The 23,998-nt window shown below is 41.5% G+C and overlaps 1 protein-coding gene across 1 annotated transcript in view; it reads right to left on the bottom strand.

The window, feature by feature from the left end:
• Positions 1-19,710, bottom strand: part of LOC135546914 (ly6/PLAUR domain-containing protein 1-like) — a 61,295-nt gene extending 41,585 nt beyond the window's left edge. The window contains exons 1-2 of the mRNA XM_064975472.1: positions 19,437-19,710; positions 12,678-12,812 (exon numbers count right to left, since the gene is read on the bottom strand). Of these exons, the coding sequence (XP_064831544.1) occupies positions 12,678-12,812; positions 19,437-19,485 (184 nt within the window). The 5' untranslated portion in view covers positions 19,486-19,710. The remainder of the gene's footprint in view (positions 1-12,677; positions 12,813-19,436) is intronic.
• Positions 19,711-23,998: the final 4,288 nt, after the last annotated feature.

Genomic DNA, 23,998 nt, shown 5'->3' with positions numbered 1-23,998 from the left:
AATGTTATAACGGTTTGACAGATATCAGCTAGTTAGGATAGCTAGATGCAGCTATCACCAAGCTATGCTAGCTAGCTGAAGTCAACTTGGCGAAACAAGATCAGCGCATGCTTTTAGCCTTCATAGAATTTAATTAGCTGACCATCTTGAGGTGGTGAGTCAGGAGGAGAAAGTCCTCAACTTCAAAACTGAATTCTGAATTCCATAGCAAAGATAGCTTAGCGAGCTGTACTTACTACTTTTGTTGAGATTGAATGACAAAGTTACACCCTAGAAAAACCCACATCAAAACAACTCTGCTTTGTAGTCAGTCGTGGCTGCTAGCATTTCTTAGTGAGCATTGATGAAAAAGAAGGCCAAATCAGGAAGTAAAGTCGCCCTTTAAAAAGGTATTTGTATTATCTATGACTCTATTCAAACAAAGAACCCCAGCAAATTAGTTGAATAATCAAATATACCAAAACAACTTATCAACAACCTTCACAAGGAAATAGGATTCTGAATCTCAGCCAGACTAAATTACAAAGTACTGTGCTCACATTACCACAGGGTGAACCTCAATAATAATTTCAGGTCTTTACAACCTAAGTAAACAGTGGACTTGACACCTTGTGACTAACTGCATTCTAATTTGACTTATACGGTAAATTAATCCTTATAAATAGTAATTCCTCATTTAGATAAACTGCAAAATAAGGTGGGGTATTTCTGCTGAGAAGCTAGTCCGTGCTCTGTCCAGGAGTCTACGATTTCACAATGGCACAAACTACAACGTTTTCTGAGTGCATAGTAAATTGTATTAACACAAAGAGGATGTATGCTTCCCCAAATACATATGACTATCAACAAGGTGACCTTCGCTTCTGTGCATTACTCTTTACTTGGATCGGATTACAGGACCAACACAAAATATACAGAAACTTTTCTCACATCATATGGTATTTTGAACCAAAATGCCTCCTTTTAGGTAAGCCTATAGCTGATTATTGACAGAACAATCTATGTCATAATAGCTATAATTGTAATTGAAAACGTATTGAATGGAGCAAATCTGTATAAGCACCCCCGTTACATTTATTTTCTTCTGCCCGGCTGGTGGCACGGTACTTCTCTATGGATACCGGTACCACCTGGAAAGCCTCAAAGCACAAGTGATTCACTGCTATTGCTTGGTATTCAGATTGTCCTTCAGCCAAATCGAAAGGGAATCATTACACTTATTTGTCTTGTCATCAAAGCCGCTCTTAGCACACCGCCACTCCCAGTTAATATTCACAAGTGACAATAGAATGAACAGATCCCTTAGAATAGACAAGCTGAACAAGTGACATACTGTATACACAGCAAATAAGGCAGACTAATTGTAAGCATTTCACTGGTCTGTATGTCATAAAACATGTATATGAAACAGTCGTAATTGATGTTACTGCTGCTTACCATGTACATTAAATCACATTGTATGAATTAAGGAGTTGACATGTTAATGATCATATGTTATGCTACCTTTACTGCATGTGGAGTACATACATAGCAAGATCTACCATATAAAAGTAATTAATGGACCACATCAGTAAATCTGTAGCCTACAGCTCCGAATGGTTGTCAGGAATGTTTACCTTGTTGTAAGGCAATCAAATTATCTTTCAGTAATGTCGTATACTGTCCAAAAATAATACATACATGTCCCGCAGCAATAACCACATGGGTAGGAGAATTGAATTTTATCAAAGCCTATAACAAGCAGCACTTAATTAAACAAGACATGAGCATTCTATGTTGAACCACTATTAACAATATGCCCACTCAGAGAGAGGCAGGCAGCATCCATCAATTTTACATTTATGCCTTGATTTCCCATCCTGTTAGTATGATTATACTGAATTATTTACAAGCTATTGTAAAGATGGCTGCCAACATACTGTATGATGGGTGGCCATTTCTCCTAAATAGAAATTCCAATTAAAGTAACCCAAGAAGTGGAAAATGTTGAATTCAATTAAAATTTCAATTAATATTCAAGTTGGGGCGGCAGGGTAGCCTAGTGGTTAGAGCGTTGGACTTGTAACCGGAAGGTTGCAAGTTCAAAAAAAACCCCCCAGAGCTGACAAGGTACAAATCTGTCATTCTGCCCCTGAACAGGCAGTTAACCTACTGTTCCCAGGCCATCATTGAAAATAAGAATGTGTTCTTAACTGACTTGCCTGGTTAAATAAAGGTAAAATAAAAAATTTAAAAAAAATAAAAAGTATGGAATTTAAGTTATATTTTTTCCAATTCAAACAAATCTGTATTTTTGGAATTCAATTTTTGCACATTTCAGAGTGCATTTCCCAAAATATTGTATTTTTAGCCATTTGAAGCTGGGTTACAAAACCAAAAGACGCAAAAATAAAACTTAAACACAGGAAACTTAGAAATAGAGTACATCTTCTAAGACTTACATTTCAATGAGAATGACAGAAATATAAATCACATTTCTATGTGAATTTGGTCGAGTCGCATAAAAAGTTTCATAATTTTAACGGAATGAATGCACTTGGGAAACTCCAGCTCCAGGCCAAGGGAAACTCCAACTCCAGGCCAAGTGAAGCAGTCGCACACCCTGTAATTTCTCAAGACCTAATCAGAGGTGGGCAAGGAGGGGGCATGGCTGAATATGACCATCCTTTGAATATGAAGTGTTGAAAGAAATGTTTTCCTCAGATGGATTTTCTTCATAGATGGCTCTTTTGGGCGATGTCCAATATTCTACCATCAGCCACTTGGCTGAGAAGAATTGGGATTGTTCATGGAAGTAGACAGATTAAGGACTAGATCCCAAGCCAGGTACTAGAACACACACTTCAGACACTTCCATCTTTCTATGAAGCTCTTTCTAGGAAGCCAATGAAATGCTGGAGCTAAGTTAACTTACCTAACTCAAACAGACTGATTGTGGTTTTTATGTGTTACATTTCAAACAGTGATAAGGCTTAAGCTGGTCAGAGGAATTCCCGAACCTTGTGGCACAGCAGAGTCGATAATGATAAAAACGTAAATATACATGAGCATTCATGTGGACATTTTCTTATTAAAAGAGCAGTCAACTCCGCAGTACAATGTTCATGTCCTTTGGATCTGGAATCACGTCATATAGATGTAGGATCTTAATTTGAGCCAGTTTGCTACAGCAGGAAAAAAATCCTGCAGCAACAGCAAATGTGAATTATTATGTAGATTATAATTAATGGACATTTTCAGTAGAGGTTGACACATTTTTCATTAGGGCATATCAAGTTTGACATTTTCAGCACCAAAAAGAGTGATCAAATTAAGATCCTACATCTGTACATTCAAAGACAGGCGTTTATTGCTTTTGTTCATCTGGAGGGGAAAATGCCCCCTAACAAAATTACCCAATTTCAAGGAGTGTGATAACAAAGCAGACCCAGGGCTAAGAAACAGATGATAGACCAAACACCAGGGAGAAACAAACATCCCAAAAGAACAACATACCCATAGGAAAGATAACAGCAAAAAAAATTGTGTTGGAGTCATCTTGGAATCTGGTTTATGTCTTATTGTCCTCAGTACTATTTAATTTATTTTTCTCTATTTAATAGGTTCTTACTTCTTCATCCCCCCTTTTCCTTTATTTTGTTATGTGGCTGAAGAGGAAGGAAACCGCTCAGGGATTTCAACATGACGCTAATGGAGCCTTTAAAAACAGTTAGAGTATAATGACTGATAGGAGAAAACTGAGGATGGATAGACATAATAATAATAACCTAATTGACAGAGTGAAAAGAAGGAAGTTTTTACAGAATGAAAATATTCCTGAACAGGCATCCTAACGTAGAACTGCACAAAATGTGGCAAAGCAATTCACTTTTTGTCCCGAATACAAAGTGTTGTATTGGATTAGCCCCAAACATATTACTTAGTATCACTCTCCATATTTTCAGCATAGTGATTGCTGCATCAAGTTGTTGGTATGCTTTTAATCGTTAAGGACTGAGGAGTTTTTCAGAATAAAAAAAGAAAAATGCAATAGAGCTTAGCACAGGCAAAATCCTAGAGGAAAACATTGGATAAGAAATTACCTTTCAGCAGGAAAATAACCTAAAACACAATGCCATATCTACACTGGAGTTGCTTACCAAGAAAACAGTGTTCCTGATTGGCAGTTACAGTTTTGACTTAAATCTGCTTGAAAATCTATGGCAAGACTTGAAAATGGCTGTCTACAAATGATCAACAACCAATTTGACAGAAATTTTAAAATAATGTGTAAATATTGTACAAACCAGGTGTGCAAAAGCTCTTAGAGACTTACCCAGGAAGACAGCTGTAATTGTTGCCAAAGGTGATTCTTATATGTATTGACTCAGGGGTGTGAATACGTATGTAAATGGCATGTTTCTGCATTTCATTTTCAATACATTTGCAAACAATTCTACATTGTCATTATAGGTTATTGTGTGTAGATGGGGGAAAAAAGAAGATTCAACACATTTTGAATGGAGGCTCTAATACAACAAAATGTGGAATAAGTCAAGGGGTATGAACTTTCTGAAGGCACTGTAACTGTTATTGAATCTCCACATGGGTAGGGGAATTTAATTTTATCAAAGCCTACTAGATGACAAGCAGCACTTGCACAGAAACGTGTATGTCAGCAGTATGCATTGTGTTAAACTAGACTAGGAAATATGATTTAATCAGCCACCAACAGCCTTCCTAATTTATAAACTGACTTTCCCTTGCATAACATAGGTACAGTATATCCCCTTTTTATGGGATACTTTTAAATGTGCCATTAGAGGCCATGAAATTCAATACTCAATTTAGGTCAAAAGAGATTAGTGTCACACCCTGATCTGTTTCACCTGTCTTGTGCATGTCTCCACCCTCCTCCAGGTCGCCCATCTTCCCCATTATCCCCTGTGTATTTATACCTGTGTTCTCTGTCTGTTGCCAGTCCGACTTGTCAAGCATACCAGTGTTTTTCCTACTCCTTGTTTTCTTAAGCCCCTGTTTTCTAGTTATCCTGGTTTTGATCATTCTGCCTGCCCTGACCCTGCTGTTCTGTACTTTTTGACACTGCCTTGGATTACTGACCTCTGCCTTCCCTGACCCTACCTGCCACTCTGTATTTTACGGACTCTTACGGACTCTGCCTGCTCCGTTTTATAGTAAACATTGGTTATTCGAAATGTCTGTATCTGGGTCTTATCCAGAGTCTTGATAGTACGAACTGGCCATGGCGGACCCAGCAAACTCGGACCAGCTCCACAACGCCATCTCGTCCCAAGGAGCCACTATTTGAAGGCACGAGGAGTTGCTTCGTTGTCTTATGGAAGGTTTCCAGACCTTGGCAGAATGCCATGACCGCGCGTTGAATACATTGCTGGAGCAATTCCATGGGTTGTCTGTTAGGCAGACACGACTGTAACCTTACCACGACTGTAACCTCCCAGCCCCTCAGTAACCCAGCTGTCAGCAGCTCGTTTCTCCCGGCCACCCTGGCTTCCTGAGAACCCCATTTACCTCCCCCAGAACACATTGCTGGAGAGTCGGGAACCTCTCGGGAGTTTCTCTCTCAGGGATCCATCATCGAGCTGCAGCCCTCCGTCTGCTCGGACCGCTCGAAGATAGAATACCTCATCATGCTAATGACGAGGAGGGTTCTCGTCTGGGCTACAGCAAGTGTGGGAACAACAGCCTGCCGTGTGCTTCAGTCTGGAGGAGTTTGTGGCTGAGGGGAAAGTTTTTGATTCTCCGTTGTCCGGTAGAGAGACTGCACGACTGTTACTCTGTCAAGACTCCTGCAGTTTGGCAGTCTATGCGGTGGATTTCCGCACGTTGGCTGCCGAGAGTGCCTGGTACCAAGAATCCCTGTTCAACATGATCCTTAAAACGGATTGTCGGAGGAAGTTAAGAACATGCTCGCAGCCCGGGAACTGCCAACGGACCTTGACTCACTCATCGCCTTGACCAACCGGATCGGTGGGCGGCTACGGGAAGATGGGAAGGAAAAGAGGTCCGATTCCTGTCCCCCTCGCCCACCCAAGTATTCCACCTCACCTCAGAGGCATCCCGGAAGTCCCCGATGTCTACGTTTCCGAGAGAATCCGAGGCTACCCGAGTTACCCATAGAGTCTCCGAAGTACCTCTTCCTGAGCCGATGCAACTAGACAGAGCTAGACTGTCCACAGCCGAATGGCTATACAGGTGTCACACGAAGAGTTGCCTGTATTGCGGGACTACTGGTCATTGTGGCCACAATCCAGTTCCTGTTTATTAAGTCCTCCTCAGGTTCCCGTGGTATTGGGATTTTCCAGGAACTCGGAGGTGTTTAGTAAGGCCCGAGCCACTTCGCTTCTGCCGCACCGACCCTATGACTGCAGGATCAACCTTCTCTCCACCCCGGGGACGACTGTACTCTCTGTCGGGTCCGGAGGCCAAGGCTATGGAGAACTACACTGAGGACTCCCTAGTTGCAGGGTTCATTGTCCTTCTGCTTCCCCCGCAGGCACAGGGTTCTTCTTTGTGGAAAAGAACAAAACCCTGCGCCCGTGCTTCGACTACCGGGACCTCAACAACATCACGGTGAACAACCGATACTCTCTACCGCTCTTCTCCTCTGCCTTCGAGCCGCTCCAGGGGGCCACCGTGTTCTCCAAGCTGGACCTACGGAACGCCGACCACCTAGTGTGAACACGGGAAAGGGATGAGTGGAAGACTTCCTTCAACATGGCCAGTGGTCACTACAAGTATCTCGTCATGCAATTTGACCCGGTTCGTTTTTGTCTATCTCGACGACATCCTCGTTTTCTCCGAAAACACGTGCTCCACATCCAACAGGTTCTCCAACGCCTCCTGGTGAACCAGCTTTTTGTGAAAGCAGAGGAGTGCAAATTCCATCATCCCCTTCTTGGGTTCCTGGGTGGTGGATTGGCGTAGGGAAGCATGTTCATGAGACGCAGCATTCCCAGCCAAACCCCGGGGGGTGGTGGGCCTATTAACCGGATGTTTGTTCCTGACGCTGTGCGCTCCTCGGTTCTGGAGTGGGCCCACTCCTCCAAGCTTGCTGCCACTCGGGCTCCTGTCGGACCCTGCCTTTGTGCGACAACGCTTTTGGTGGCCTACCAGGTTCCTGACGCGTCAGCGTTCGTCGCGGCATGCACGATCTGTGCGCAGAACAAGACTCCCTGGCTGGTCTCCTTCAACCTCTCCCTGTTCCTCACAGTCCCTGGTATCACATATCCATGGACTTTGTCACGAGTATTCCCCCGTCTGATGGCAACATCCCCATCCTGACAGTAGTGGACCTGTTTTCCAAAGCCGTCCACTTCATTCCTCTCTCCAAGCTACACTCTGCCAAAGGGATGGCCCAGCTCATGGTGCAGCACATCTTCCAGATCCATGGACTCGCAGTGGACATGGTCTTCAACCGGGGTCCTCAGTTCCTCAATGATGTCACCATTGCTCTTGATTCTAAGCAATGTTGCCCTGCTATTTTTATTGACTTGACCAAAGCTTTTGATACGGTAGACAATTCCATTCTTGTCGGCCGGCGAAGGAGTATTGGTGTCTTTGGCCTGGTTTGCTAACGAGCTCTCTCAAAGAGTGCAGTGTATAAAGTCAGAACATCTGCTGTCTCAGCCACTGCCTGTCACCACTTCCTGTCACTATCAACAACATAGTTCAGGCAGTAGGAAGCTCTCACCCATTTATATGCAGATGATAGGGTCTTATACTCAGCTGGCCCCTCTCTGAATTTTGTGTTAAATGCTCTACAAAAAGCTTTCTTCGTGTCCAGCAAGCTTTCTCTGCCCTTAACCTTGTTCTGAAAACCTCCAATACAAAAGTCATGTGGTTCGGTAAGAATAAGGCCCCTCTACCCACAGGTGTGATTACTACCTCTGAGGGTTTAGAGCTTGGGGTACAAGTACTTGAGAGTATGGCTAGATGGTACACTATCCTGCTCTCAGCACATATCAAAGGTACAGGACAAATTTAGAGGAAACCAAGTCTAGATTAATCATAAATCGCTCCTCTTTCACACCAGCTGTCAAACTAACCCAGATTCAGATGTCCATTCTACCCATGCTAGATTACGGAGATGTAATTTATAGATTGGTAGGTAAGGGTGCTCTCGAACGGCTAGATGTTCTTTACTATTTGGCCATCAGATTGTCCACCAATGCCCCTTATAGGACACATCACTGCACTCTATACTCTAAACTGGTCATCTCTGTATACCCGTCGCAAGACCCACTGGTTGATGCTCCCCCATATTTGAGATATCTACTGCAGCCCTCATCCTCCACATACAACACCCATTCTGCCAGTAACATTATGTTAAAGGTCCCCAAAGCACACACATTCCTGGGCCGCTCCTCTTTTCAGTTCGCTCAAGCTAGCGACTGAAACGAGCTGCAAACACTCAAACTGGACAGTTCTCAATCTCTTCATTCAAAGACTCAATCATGGACACTTACTGACAGTTGCGGCTGCTTCAAGTGATGTATTGTTGTCTCTACCTTCTTCCCCTTTGTGCTGTGGTCTGTGCCCAATAATGTTTGTACCATGTTTTGTGCTGCTTCCATGTTGTGCTGCTGGCATGTTGTGTTGCTACCATATTGATGTGACGTTGTGTTGCTAACATGCTGTGTTATTGTCGTTTTAGGTCTCTATGTAGTGTTGTGGTGTCTCTTGTCGTGGTGGGTTTTGTCAAAAAAAGAATTACTCAGCCCCTGTCCCCGCAGGAGGCCTTTAGGTAGGCTATCATTGTAAATAAGAATTTGTTTAACGGACTTAAATAAATATGAATATTTTAAAAAGCACACAGTCAAACGTTGACACCTACCCAAGTTCTGTTTTGTTTATTTGTACATTGTAGAAGACATCAAAATGATGAAATAACATACTGTATGGAATCATGTAGTAACCAAAAGGTGTTTATTTGTTTATTTCAAAATATTTTTTATTTGAGATTCTTCAAAACGTAGCCACTCTTCGCCTTGACAGCTTTGCACACTCTTGGCATTCTCTCAACCAGCTTCTTGAGGTAGTCACCTGGAATGAATTTAAATTAACAGGTGTGCCTTGTTAAATGTTAATTTGTGGAATTTCTTTCATTCTTAATGTCTTTGAGCTAATCAGTTGTGTTGTGACAAGGTAGGGGTGGTATACAGATCCTATTTGGTAAAAGACCAAGTCCATATTATGCCAAGAACAGCTCAAATAAGCAAAGAGAAACAGCCCACCATTGTTTAACACTTTTTTGGTTACTACATGATTGCCTGTGTGTTATTTCATAGTTTTGAAATCTTCACTATTATTCTACAAAGTAGAAGACTTATGTTATACAGTAAATTACTTTGTACACAGATAGGTGGTGGCAAAATTAGTTCAAGGGGGCAAACAACAAACCAATAAAACATTGGAAGTCCTTGAATAAAAATACCATTTGGTTTGCATTGCATGAAGATAATGTTTTCTTAACACGTTGGGTGCCCTGTAAACAGTTCTTTGGTCTTTGTGGTTTAAATTTTGAACACTGTAACATGGTTCCGTTTTAACTTCAACAAATATTTTTACTTGAAATATATATAAATAAATAAAAAAAATTAAAAATAAACATTTGCCAGGGTTTATTATACTCAGTCAAAGCATTGGAACCACCTGATGCACAAATGAGATGTTCTAGTTGCAACAGCTATGCAAAAAACGGAAACGGAGGGCCAAGCACGCCCCCATTCACATTGACGGGGCTGTAATGGAGAGGAAGCTTCAAGTTCATCTGTGTCCACATCACATCACTCTCTCATGGTCCACACACACACACACCAAACACAGTCTTGAAGAGGGCACGACCACACCTCTTCCCCCTTAGGAGGCTTAAAAGATCTGGCATGGGCCAGCAGATCCTCAAAAATTTAAACACCTGCACCATTGAGAGCATCTTGACAGGCTGCATCAACAGCCAGTATGTCAACTGCTTGGCATCTGACCACAAAGCATGTTGGGGTTTGTTTCCTTGTGCGTTGTCAATCATTGGCTCATTGGTGAAATTAGCATTATGACAATATCTTTAATTAAATAATTCAAAAACCTTAATTGATGGAATTGCAGACAGGAACATAACGCATGTTTTCGAGTAAGTTCTGCATCAAAGAAAAGGTCAAGTTATTTTATTATACCTGAAGTCCAGCCCTAGTTATGTCACTGCTTACGTCATTATCTTCTACTTATGAGACCAAAACCATGCCTACTCAACACTAAAACACTTATATAGCTATCTAAAAAGGTTAGCAGTAAGTGTCCAAGTTGATTTATAGTGGAATGTCTGACTAATACTCTATTACACTCCCCTGCAGACAGTTTCATCATAGTCAGAGAGTAGAATAGTACTGTGGAACAATATTAAACCTCATATATATATATATATATATGTATATATATATCTTATAACCCCTCCCCTTCTATGAATACAACATAAGCATAATCAAATTATTATAATACATCAAACATTTGGTACAGCCCACATCCTGACCCCTGGGTGAACCCATTTCAAGCGCTACAGAGGGTAGAGCGCATGGCTTAGTACATTACTGGGGCCGAGCTCCCTGCCGTCCTGGACCTCTATACCAGAGATAATGACGTAACATTTTTTTAACATTGACAAATCACAAAGCAAATAAAACCTTACCTCGGAACATCAGACCAAATACAAGCCTACTGCCTAACCATAGCGCAAAAGCTAAAACAGGGATGAAACCATTTTAGGGGGGATTCATTTCATATGTGGGGGTTGTTCAAGTCCATTGGGGAAGGTATTGTGGAGGGATACGATGCAGGAAATATTACGTTCATAAATCCTCTATCAATAAATGGGGGGAAAACACAAATGTGTATGCTAAATAAAATAAAGGAGGGTCTAAGCTGGTAACTCTGAAAGTTAGACTGATGGCACGTTCAGAACTGGGAACTTGGAAATCTGACTTCAGTGGGTTCAAGACAACTGGGAAATCTGAAAACTAGCTCCGACTGGGAAAGGTTGTATTGAACAGTCATCCAACTCGGGCCACTATCTAGAGCTCTGACGATCACGGACGTCATGATTTGACCTAGTATTTTTCTGAGTTCCCAGTTGTCTTGAAAGCACCATATCAGTTTAGTGAACTAGCCCTTGTTATAAACATCTTTGGTCTGACCGATGCTTGCGTGACAACCAGAATGCATTGTATAAAGTCAACAAAGATGGAGCCGCACAAAGCTGGCAAAAAGCTTAGCTCATCATAATCAGTACAACTTTCAAAAAAGTATCACTCACACACACACACACACACACACACACACACACACACACACACACACACACACACTCACACGTGTCCATTACAATCTATGCAAGAATTGGAATGCATGCTTTGTCACCAGTACTTGAAAACACATGCATTAGACAGCAAATACATTCTGATCCATACATACATTTGGTATGATACTGTAGAAACGACAACACGATATACAGAAAATAAGCCTCTTACTTTGATAGAACCACACGTCCAAAGTCCAGGTTGTAAGGAAAACAATGAAAGCAATGTGGGCGCCATCCAGAAAATGTGCCGGTGGAAAAAGTTTGTGCAAGGCCTGTTTTGACTGGAGATGCGCATTGTCTTCATATTTGATTTTTGGAAACACTGGGGAAGTGCTTGGGCTATCGTTGAAGAGAGAAGTTTGTCCGGCTCAGTAAAGCATCAAATAAATGGTCCACAACAGTGGAATGGAATACTTGTTATGTGAATTAATGAGGCGGAACACACCTCAATTCAAACTGTTAGAAAATTATTTGAAATTGACAAGTTGAAACATAGATAATTAGCAGGCAGCTTACCTTGGTTTGAGAGCAGTGCGGGTTAACTGTCCTATTGTATAACAAACACATTTTGGAACATTGAGTGCATTGACATCACACACACACACACACACACACACACACACACACACACACACACACACACATATATATATATATTTTTTAAAATAGCGCTGGGGTGACCGTTAGAGTAATTTGGAACTCACACGTGAAAAGGTTAAACATGATTTACCTTCTACTCACTACTTAGTTTTTGTGAATGTTTCTTTGTTCAAAGCTATAAAAACACAAATTAAAGAATACAAAGGGTCGTGTGTATTAGTTGAGATCACAACTCTGACTTGGCCATAATGGCTCTGATGAATGTTTTAATATTATAATTTCACATTCATCACAGTCATTATGGTTAACTGACTATGATTTTGAATACTGATTTAATGCTGCACTGCAATCATTTTGCCTTTCATCAAAACCATTGACTACCGTGGGCTAATTCAAACTCTGCTGATCCTGGGTCTGTGAACCCAGTAGACAATAGAAGTAGGTGGATAGGTTGAGGCCGGACAGTCCTTCTTCATGTTCTTGCATTTGGATACATTCATTTCTTATTCAAGACAGAGCATATATCCACCTATTTATGTATAATTTTTGTACAGGTTACAGATAGAAGGCACCTTGCGGAAAGATCAACACATTCGTCAGCAAGAACAAACCACCAAAACAACTCTTTCTCAGCTAGGAAGACCTATTGTATGTTCCTCACAGAGTAGAAGGGTTTAAGTCAAGTAAATTCATATCACATTTGGCTTACCGTCTTCTGTCACTAATACCTCCTTCTGGCACATGTCCTGAACGTTGACAGTGCAGTTGACGATGAACTCAGGTGTGGAGCAGTCATTTTGAGTGACCTCTTCACAGTGATAACACTGGATCTGCAGAGCCAGCCCTACAACATACAGGAGTAACACAGGTTGTCATTCCGAATCTGTTCTTAATTGACTTACCGGCATGAATTGCAAAGTACAATACAAAAGTATAAAGTGAGACACTGGTATACCTATTGTTACATTCTCCAGCAAGAAAAGCAGAAATTGTCACTCAAACAGATGAATGATCTAAAGGTCAGTGGAACCAACAACCAAAACGAAAGAGATGGGGTGTAACGATTCTCGTAGGTGGAAGAAGGAGATGCCCAAGGTGCAGCGTGGTAAATGTTCATCATATTTATTACACTGAACACAGGAAACAAACAAACAAATAAAAACCTTAACAGTCCCGAATGGTGAAAAACACTGAAACGTAAAATAACCACCCACAAACAAGAGTGGGAAAACAGGCTACCTAAGTATTGTTCTCAATCAGGGACAGCGATTGACAGCTGCCTCTGATTGGGAACCATACCAGGCCAAACACATATAAATATGAACACAAGAACAAAACATAGAATGCCCACCCCAACTCACGCCCTGACCAACCTAAAATAGAAACATATAAAAGCAACTAAGGTCAGGACGTGACATGGGGGTTTAGAAGGGGATCTGAAAGACACTCATGGGGTGTCCACTGAAAGTTGACGAGCAACAACAACTGGACCCTAAAAAATAAAATAAAATTTTAAAAAAGAGACCCACCATGAGCACACACTAAATTTGCCCAAGATGAGGTAAACAAAAGAAAAGCACAGGCCAAACTTAAAGACAGGGAGCAAACCAAAAAGGTAGAGCAAAACTAAGTCAGAGAAATCAGATAACAGATTGTTTGTCTAGGAATCTAGGGAGCAACAACTAAAGGTGTTAACCCAAAGAATCTATCAAGATACCTGGACTACTGGGCCAGGCCACTCTTTAAAAAGCACCTGGGCCAGCACAGGTGAAACACCTTCCTACTAACGAGATGGACAAGCCAGCACCGGTGTAACACATACTGACTAATCGATGTGCAGTACGTGCTAAAGTCCAACCTCAAAACATAATTGGAAAAACCAAAGCCTGTTACACCATGGACAATGAAATATACTGTACAGAGGACATATGGCATGGTAATACTATCAAACAGTTCACAAATGTGTTGATATGTCCAAACTCTACTACACTCTTAGGAAAAAGGGTTCCAAAAAAGGTTATTCGGCTGTACCCATAAGATAACCCTTTTTGGTTTCAGGTAGAACTATTTTGGGTTCCATGTAGAACCCTCTGGGGAACAGTTTCTACATCAAATCAAAATGTATTTGTCACATGCTCAGAATACAACATTACAGTGAAATGCTTACTTACAAGCCCTTAACCAACAATGCTTTAAGTTAAGAAACATTTTTTAAGTGCTAAGTAAAATTTAAAAAGAAAAAAAAAAGAAAAAAAGTAACAAATAATTAAACAACAGCAGTAAAATAACAAGCAAGGCTATATACAGGAGGTACCGGTACAGAGTCAATGTGTGGGGGCACCAGTTAGTTGAAGTAATATGTATATGTAGGTAGAGATGAAGTGACTATACATAGATTATAAACAGAGAGTAGCAGCAGCGTAAAAGAGGGGTCTGGGAAGCACTTTGATCAGTGGTTTAGGAGTCTTACGGCTTGGGGGGGGGGGGGTAGAAGCTATTAAGAAGCAATTTTGGACCGAGACTTGGCGCTCCGGTACCGCTTGCCGTGCGGTAGTAGAGAGAACAGTCTATGACTAGGGTGGCTGGAGTCTTTGACAATTTTTAGGGCCATCCTCTGACACTGCCTGATAGAGGTCCTGGATGGCAGGAAGCTTGGCCCCAGTGAGGTACTGGGCCATTCAAACTACCCTCTGTAGTGCCTTGCGGTTGGAGGCCGAGCAGTTGCCATATCAGGCAGTGATGCTCTCGATGGTGCAGCTGTAGAACCTTTGAAGATCTGAGGACCCATGCCAAATCCCTTCAGCCTCCTGAGAGGGAATAGGCTTTGTCTTCCCATCTCTTCTCAACTGTCTTAGTGTGTTTGGACCATGATAGTTTGCTGGCGATGTGGACACCAAGGAACTTGAAGCTCTCAACCTGATCCACTACAGCCCGTCGATGAGAATGGGGGCATGCTCGGTCCTCCTTTTCCTGTAATCCACAAATCATCTGCTTTGTCTTGATCACGTTGAGGGAGAGGTTGTTGTCCTGGCACCACACAACCAGGTCTCTGACCTCCTCCCTATAGGCGGTCTCATCATTCTCGGTGATCAGGCCTACAACTGTTGTGTCATCGGGAAAAACTTGGTATTGGAGTCGTGCCTGGCCATGCAGTCATGAGTGAACAGGGACTACAGGAGGAGACTGAGCACTCACCCCTGAGGGGCCCTTGTGTTATGGATCAGCATGGCGGATGTGTTGTACCCTACCCTTACCACCTGGGGGCGGCCCGTCAGGAAGTACAGGATCCCGTTTCAGAGCGAGGTGTTTAGACCCAGGGTCCTAAGCTTAGTGATGAGCTTTGAGGGCACTATGGTGTTGAGTACACGTCCTGGTAATCCGTCTGGCCCTGTGGCCCTGTGAATGTTGACCGGTTTAAACATCTTACTCACATCGGCTACGGAGAGCATGATCCCAGTCATCTGGAACAGCTGGTGCTGTTATACATGTTTCAGTGCTACTTTCCTCAAAGCGAGCATAGAAGTAATTTAACTTGTCTGGCAGGTTCGTGTCACTGGGCAGCTTGTGACTGTGCTTCCCTTTGTAGTCTGTAATTGTTTGCCCTGCCACATCCAATGAGCATCAGAGTCGGTGTAGTACAATTCAATCTTAGTCCTGTATGCCTGTTTGGTTGTTCGTCGGAGGGCATAGCGGGATTTCTTATAGGCTTCTGGGTTTGAGTCCCACTCCTTGAAAGCGGCAGCTCTACCCTTTAACTCAGCGTGGATGTTGCCTGTAATCCATGGCTTCTGGTTGGGGTATGTACGTACAGTCACCATGGATGCACTTATTGATGAAGCCAGTGACAGATGTGGTGTACTCCTCTTTTTTTAAACTTTTCTTTCAAAATAAATTACCCCCCTTTCTCCCCAATTTCGTGGTATCCAATTGATAGTAATTACTATCTTGTCTCATCGCTACAACTCCCGTACGGGCTCGGGAGAGACGAAGGTTGAAAGCCATGCGTCCTCCAAAACACAACCCAACCAAGCCGCACTGCTTCTTAACACAGCGCGCATCCAACCCGGAAGCCAGCCACACCAATGTGTCGGAGGAAACACCGTGCACCTGGTGACCTTGGTTAGTGTGTACTACACCCGGCCCGCCACAGGAGTCACTAGTGCGCGATGAGACAAGGATATCCCTACCGGCCAAACCCTCCTTAACCCGGACGACGCTAGGCCAATTGTGCATCGCCCCACGGACCTCCCGGTCGCAAACCCAGAGTCTCTGGTGGCACAGCTAGCGCTGCGATGCAGTGCCCTAGACCACTGCTCCACCCGGGAGGCCTTGTGGCGTACTCCTCAATGCCATCGGAAGAGTCCCGGAACATATTCCAGTCTGTGCTAGCAAAACCAGTCTGTGCTAGTATCTTAGCATCTGACCACTTTCTTATTGACCGATTCACTGGTGCATCCTGCTTTAGTTTTTGCTTGAAAGCAGGAATCAGGAAGATAGAATTGTGGTCAGAATTGCCCAATGGAGGGCGAGGGAGAGCTTTGTACACATTTCTGTGTGGAGTAAAGCTGGTCTAGAGTTTTTTCCCTCGTTTTTTCCCTAGTTGCACATTTAACAAACTGATAGAAATTATGTAAAACTGATTTGTTTCCCTGCATTAAAGTCCCCAACCACTAGGAGTGCCACCTCTGGATGAGCGTTTTCCTGTTTGCTTATGGCCGTATACAGCTCATTGAGTGCAGTCTTAGTGCCAGCATTGGTCTGCGGTGGTAATATAGACCGCTATGAAAACTACAGATGCAAACTCTTGGTAAATAGTGTGGTCTACAGCTTATCATGAGATACTCTACCTTAGGCGAACAAACCCTCGAGACTTCCTTAGATTTCATGCAACAGCAAACAAATAAACAGACCCCCACCACTTGTCTTACCAGCAGCTGTTCTATCCTGACGAAAAAGCTTAAAACCCGCCATCTGAATGTTAATCATGTCATTGTTCAGCCACGACTCAGTGAAACATAAGATATTACAGTTTTTTATGTCCCGTTGGTATACGTGCTCGTAGTTCGTCTATTTTATTATCGATTGATTGTACATTGGCTAATAAGACCAATGTTAAAGGTACGATGTCTTTGTCCACGATATCTTCATCTTCATCTTTTCCTCCTGCAAATGACGGGGATGAGGGCCTTTTTAGGTGTCTGGTGTAAATCCTTCCTGTCCGACTCGCTGCTCTGATATCAAGAAGCTCTTTTTGGTCATAAGACATGGTGGCAGAAACATTATGTTCAAAATAAACATACACAATAGGTTACGGGATTGTAAAGTGGCGGCCATCTCCTTCGGCGCCATTAAATACCAGAATCCATTAAAACCTGGTTCTAAATTGAAACCAAGAAGGGTTCTAAATTGAAACCAAAAAGGGTTCTAAATTGAACCAAAAAGGGTTCTAATTTGAACCAAAAAGGGTTCTAATTTGAACCAAAAAGGGTTCTTCAAAGGGTTATCCTATGGGGACAGCAGAAGAACCCTTTTAGGTGAATGCATGTAGGCATACCTTTTCATAGTATGATTCATAGCTGATGAAGAAATTAAGGGACAATCTTATTGATGAACAGTGGTGGAAAAAGTACCCAACTGTCATACTTGAGTAAAAGTAAAGAAACCTTAATAGAAAATGACTCAAGTAAAAAAGTCACCCAGTAAAATTCTACTGGAGTAAAAGTCTAAAAGTATTTGGTTTAAAATGTACTTTTGATACATAAGTATTAATAATTTCAGATGGCACCATTTTTTTTATTTATGGAAAGCAACGGGCACACTAATATTTAGACATAATTTACAAACGAAGCATGTGTTTAGGCAATACGTATGACCAGGGATGTTCGGTTGATAAGTGTGTGAATTGAAATATTTTCCTGTCCAGCCAAGCATTCAAAATACAAAGAACCTTTGGGTGTCATGTAAAAAGTACAATATTTTCTTAAGTAATGTAGTGAAGTAAAAGTAAAAGTAGTCAAAAATATAAATAGTAAAGTACAGATACCCCAAAAACAACTTATGTAGTACTTAAGTACTTTACACCACTGTTGATGAATAGATAATGGTGATAATGTGCAAGTGGCTTATTAGAGTTGACAATATTCCTGAATTACTTAACTGTGGCTGCAATTACTGTGGTTAAGTCATAATCATAAAGTATCTGTTGTAATTCACCAAAACCATATACCTTGACACTGACAGACATGGAATGAAACATTTACCTGATGCACTGTGCATGTTGAAGAATGTGCTCCCCTGACAGATCATCAGATATTACAACATGGTAGATGCAAATACAATTTTCTTCACGAGAGAAAGAAAGACCTGTCAGACCTTATTCAACTTGAAAATGGACCTGAATAAAATCGAAATGCAGACTATTCACTTCCTACCAACTACGACACAGCAAGCAACTAAATCCATCAACAGTTGAGTAGTGACTCAAAGAAAAATAATGACTGCACAATCAGTACTGCTCTGTTCCCTGGGTGCCGAAGACATGGATGTCGATTATGGTAGCCCCCCACAACTCTCTGACTAAGAGGAGTTGGGTTAAATGCGCAAGACACATTTCAGTTGAATGCATTCAGTTGTACAACTGACTAGGTATCCTCCTTTCCATCATCCAGTGTGCAACAGTAGCCAAAACCCAATCCAAATGTCACACATATTCTGGAGCTCTGCTTGGGTAAACATACATCTTAAAAACTTTTAGTAAATGACAGACAGTAGGCAAAATGTCACTGTACATGGGGATTCCTCAACTAAATCAGTCAAACCAGCTCCCAGGGATAAATCAAACATTATTGCCAGGCAGACAGAACTATTTCATATGTAGCACAGCGCAGTTGTATTAGCATTAAACTCCTTCTGTATTTGTGAGCAAAACACATTCATATGTTGAACTACCCATAATCTATTCTCAAACAAAGCAAAAGACAGATATACCATAATGTACATATCAATACACACCACGTTCAATCTACGGGTAGTTTACCCTTATTTGTGAAACATTTTCGAACAATGTTTCCATCTGAAATCAAGCCCGCATGGTTCTCTTCACATCCACAAGCTGGTGTGAAAAAATAATTTTGCGTTCACACATCAACCGTTCCAAACCATGCGTAAAGACGCAGTAGGAAATGTCACAAAATAGTTTGCTATTATAACGGTTTCAACGGATGACCCCCAAATGTTGTTTTATCTAAACAAATAACCAAGTAGCATTGCCTGCTCTGCATGGTAGCCTACTGGCCATCAATAACCCACCCTGAGCTTCTCTTCCTCTCCAAATATTGTTCGATCGTTAAAACAAACAATTAGGTACATTGATGTTATTACAAATAATTTAGGTAGGCTAGCTATTGTGTTCCAAAACTGCAAGAGACGCGCTTGTCATTGAAATTAACACATCCCGTGGGTAACATACCTGACTTGAGCATAAACCAGAACAAACTTGCGTAAGTAAGCAGCCGCATTCTCTTGCTGGTGTCACTTGGTCAGGAAACATTAGACCTGGCAAAGTTGCGAGGAGCTCAGAGTTAGAGTTCATACATTGGATCCGACACACGTCCACCGTAGCCTCCTATACACGTCCAGCGCTGGAAACCTCTGATTTTAAGGGGACACACTCTTTTCACTCCATTTCATGCGGTGCCAGACGTCACGATGGGCGCAGGTTTCAAAGTGCAAGGACTGTCCGATGCGCGTCCACGTCAACCGAGAACCCTCTGACTGTGCGGTCATTCCTAACTTCTTCACCGACATCATTATGGTGGGTTCATGCTTTATAGTTTACTGTTGCACTTTTAATATTAGTACACAATTCAGCTTTATTTGAACTAACGATAGCTACCAAGTGGCTGGACCCGTTTTCCCAAAAGTGAACGATGTGTATAAACATCAAGTTTTGCATGCGAGCCAACCAACAACGTCAATGCTGCTATCAAGCCAATCTACTAAATTTACCCGAATGAAATACATGAAACTGATCATGACTATATTTAATCTAATTTCACTGTAATTGGTTAGTCAACATGCAGTAATATACTGAACAAAAATAAACGCTACACGAAACAATTTCAAAGATTTTACTGAGTTACAGTTTATATAAGGAAATCAATTCAATGAAAGAAAGAAATTAGGCCCTGATCTATATGGATTTCACATGACTGGGTATACAGATATGCATCTCTTGGTCACATATACCTTTAAAAAAGGTAAGGGCGTGGATCAGAAAATCAGTCAGTATCTGGTGTGACCCTCATGCAGTGCAACACATCTCCTTTGCATAGAGTTGATCTGGCTGTTGATTGTGGCCGGTGGAATGTTGTCCCACTCCTCTAACATGGCAGCGCAAAGTTGCTGGATATTGGCGGGAACTGAAACACGCTGTCATACATGTAGTCCAGAGCATCCTAAACATGCTCAATGGGTGACATGTCTGGTGAGTATACAGATCCCTGCGAAATGGAGCCGTGGATTATCATGCTGAAACATGAGGTGATGGCGGCAGATGAATGGCACGACAATGGGCACCCCAAAAAAAATACATTTGCCCACACTACAGATGGCTACGTCGTTCTGCTAATACAGGCCCAGTGAAAATTTGTGAAAACAGATTTTTTTCTAATATACAGTATATACATTTTTTCTGATTCATATTTTCAGGGGGTGCTGCAGCACCCTCAGCATCCTTATTACCCGTGGTGGCTATGCACATGTAACCGATGTGAAATGGCTAGCGAGTTAGCGGGGTGCGCGCTAATAGCGTTTCAATCGGTGACGTCACTCGCTCGGAGACCTTGAAGTAGTTGTTCCTTTTGCTCTGCAAAGGCCTCCCACGAGAGAGGTCAGGCAGGCGGGCTCAGAGTCAGGACAGGCAAGGGTGAAAACCAGGAGGGCAAGAAAAAGAGAGACTGTGGAAAAGCATGACCTGAGACAAAACGCTGGTTGACTTGACAAACAAGATGAACTGGCAACAGACAAACAGAGATGGGGAAGATGGGTGACACCTGGACGGGGGTGAAGACAAGCACAAGGACGGGTGAAACAGATCAGGGCATGACAAAAATGTTTATATCCAGCCGTCTTTAATATGACGTTCAGGAACAAAATGTTTCCAATAGTTGTTTTTAATTCATAAAAAATTAATTGGAATAGAATATTGGAATAGAATATAACTAATAGCATTAAATTACATTGGAATACCATTTAATAACAATAATTTAACTAATTAACTCAGTGTAACATTGATGTGGCAACTCTCTTATGCTCTGCTATTGCACAATGCTAATTTGTACATAGGTTACAAATAAAGCTATCCCCAGTAAATTTTCATCCCAACTCATGAGTCCACCACTGCACTGCTCACACCTAATCCAGTCCCCACCTGTGAATGAAAACAGGGGGAGCGATACCAATTGAAAGCTCTCTCTTCAAAACGTAGCTAGCTATGTAGCGTAGCATCCCGTATTATCGGCCTATTCAACAGCGTTTAAAAAATAGATTACCTTCAACAGTGTTATGTTGTAATCAAGCCATCAACGTTTTGTGATTATTGGTCCGTTAAAATGTTAGCCAACGGGTTAGCAATTAGCATGTTTAACATTTCAGTGTAAATACTATATTTTTGTCCACAAACTGTGATGACATAGAGGACCTTTTTGTTGAGCAAGAGCAGTGGCAGCCAGGGAAAGTGTTGGGAAAATACATTTGTGACATCTTGTGGTCATAATGTTAATCATTGTCATGTGTTTAATAAAAAAAAAATCAGATTTTTTTCAACTAGGCAAGTCAGTTAACAACAAATTCTTATTTTCAATGACAGCCTAGGAACAGTGGGTTAACTGCCTTGTTCAGGGGCAGAACGACAGCTCAGGGATTTGATCTAGCAACCTTTTGGTTATTGGCCCAACGCTTTAACCACCTGCCGCCCCATTTTGTGTTACAGACTGAATTAAAATTATCAAAATCTCAAAGTTAAATGTACACTTTTGCTAGATCATCAACCTCTGCCATATTGACACATTGATACGACGTGATAAATTGCCGGCCATTGCTCTTTCACACCGAAGTTGATTGTCGAAGAGGAGATTGTTGGAAAGATGTTTTAAATAGCTTACTAGGGACGCAGTCCCTCAACATTATCAGGACAGAGAAACAAGACATATGCTCATTGCTCACATGCACTCAAAACAAAAGAAAATGAAAGCATTTGCAAATCTAGTAAATGATGGTTATGAAATAAACCAAGACTTGTTTTGTTGTGAACTCCGAAACCAATGTTTCCATTCCAAGAATGAGAACGGTAAATGACTAAGTAATACATGCATTAAGAGAAATTTATGTAACCCAACAACTGGGATTAAAAGTATTTACAGTGCCTTCAGAAAGTATTCAAACCCCTTGTCTTTTTCCACATTTTGTGTTACAGACTGAATTTAAAATGGATTACATTTAGATTTTGTGGCCTACACACTATACCCCATAATGTCAAAATGGAATTATGGTTTTCGAAAGTTCTACAAATTAATAAAAAATCAAAAGCTGAAATATCTTGAGCCAATAAGTATTTAGTCCCTTTGTTATGGTAAGCTTAAGTAAATGTAGGAGTAAGAATTTGCTTAACATTTGCTTAACAAGTTACATAATAGGTTGCATAGACTCACTCTGTGGGCAATAATAGTGTTTTACATGCGTTTTTAATGACTACCTCCTGTACCCCACATAAAATCTGTAAGATCCCTCAGTTGAGCAGCAAATTTTAAACAGATTCAACCACAAAGACCATGGAGGTTTTCCAATTCCTCGCAAAGAAGGGCGTCAATTGGTAGATGAGTAAAAATAAAAAAGCAGCCATTGAATATCCCTTTCAGCATGGTGAAGTTATTAATTACACTTTGGATGGTGTATCAATACACCCAGTCACTACAAAGATACAGATGTCCTTCCTAACTCAGTTGCCAGAGAGGAAGGAAACCGCTCAGGGATTTTCACCAGGCCAATCGTGGTTTTAAAACAGTTAGAGTTTAATGGCTGTGATAGAAGAAAACTGAGGATGGATCAACAAAAGTGTAGTTACTCCACAATACTAACCTAAATGACAGAGTGAAAAGAAGCCTGTACAGAATAAAACATGTTTGGAAACATGTATCCTGTTTGATATAAGGCACTAAAGTAAAACTTTAAAAATGTGCCAAAAAAATTCACTTTATGTCTTGAATAAACAGAGTAAAAACTGGTTTAGTCTGCCTTTCACCAGACACAGGGAGATGAATTTACCTTTCAGCAGGATAACCTAAAACAGAAGGAATTCAGTCTGTAACACAGTGAAATGTGGAATTAGTCAATGGGTATGAATACTTTCTGAAGGCACTGTAATACTGGTGAAATACAGTGCATTCGGAAAGTATTCAGACCCCTTGACTTTTTCCAAATTTTGATACATTACAGCCTTATTCTAAAATTGATTAAATCATTTTCCCCCTCATCAATCTACACATAATACCCCATAATGACAAAGCAAAAAAAGTTGACTTTTATGCTAATTTATAAAAATTACAAAGATGAAATCTAATTTACATAAGTACTCAGTACCTTGTTGAAGGACCGTTGGCAGTGAATACAGCCTTGAGTCTTCTTGGGTATGACGCTCCAAGCTTGGCACTTGGTATTTGGTCTGTTTCTCCCATTCTTCTCTGAAGATCCTCTCAAGCTCTATCAGGTTGTATGGGGAACATCACAGCACATCTATTTTCAGTTCTCTCCAGAGACCTGAACCTGTTCAATTGAGTTCAAGTCTGGGCTCTGGATGGGCCACTCAAGGAAATTCAGAGACTTGTCCCGAAGCCAATCCTGCGTTGTCTTGGTTGTGTGCTTAGGGTCGTTGTCTTGTTGGAAGATGAACCTTTGCCCAGTCTGAGGTCCTGAGCGCTCCGGAGCAGGTTTTCATCCAGGATCTCTCTGAACTTTGCTCTGTTCATATTTCAC

Source organism: Oncorhynchus masou, chromosome 10 (genome assembly GCF_036934945.1).
Source record: "Oncorhynchus masou masou isolate Uvic2021 chromosome 10, UVic_Omas_1.1, whole genome shotgun sequence".
NCBI classification, from domain to species: Eukaryota; Metazoa; Chordata; class Actinopteri; order Salmoniformes; family Salmonidae; genus Oncorhynchus; species Oncorhynchus masou.
This window is presented reverse-complemented; position numbering and strand designations above follow the sequence as displayed.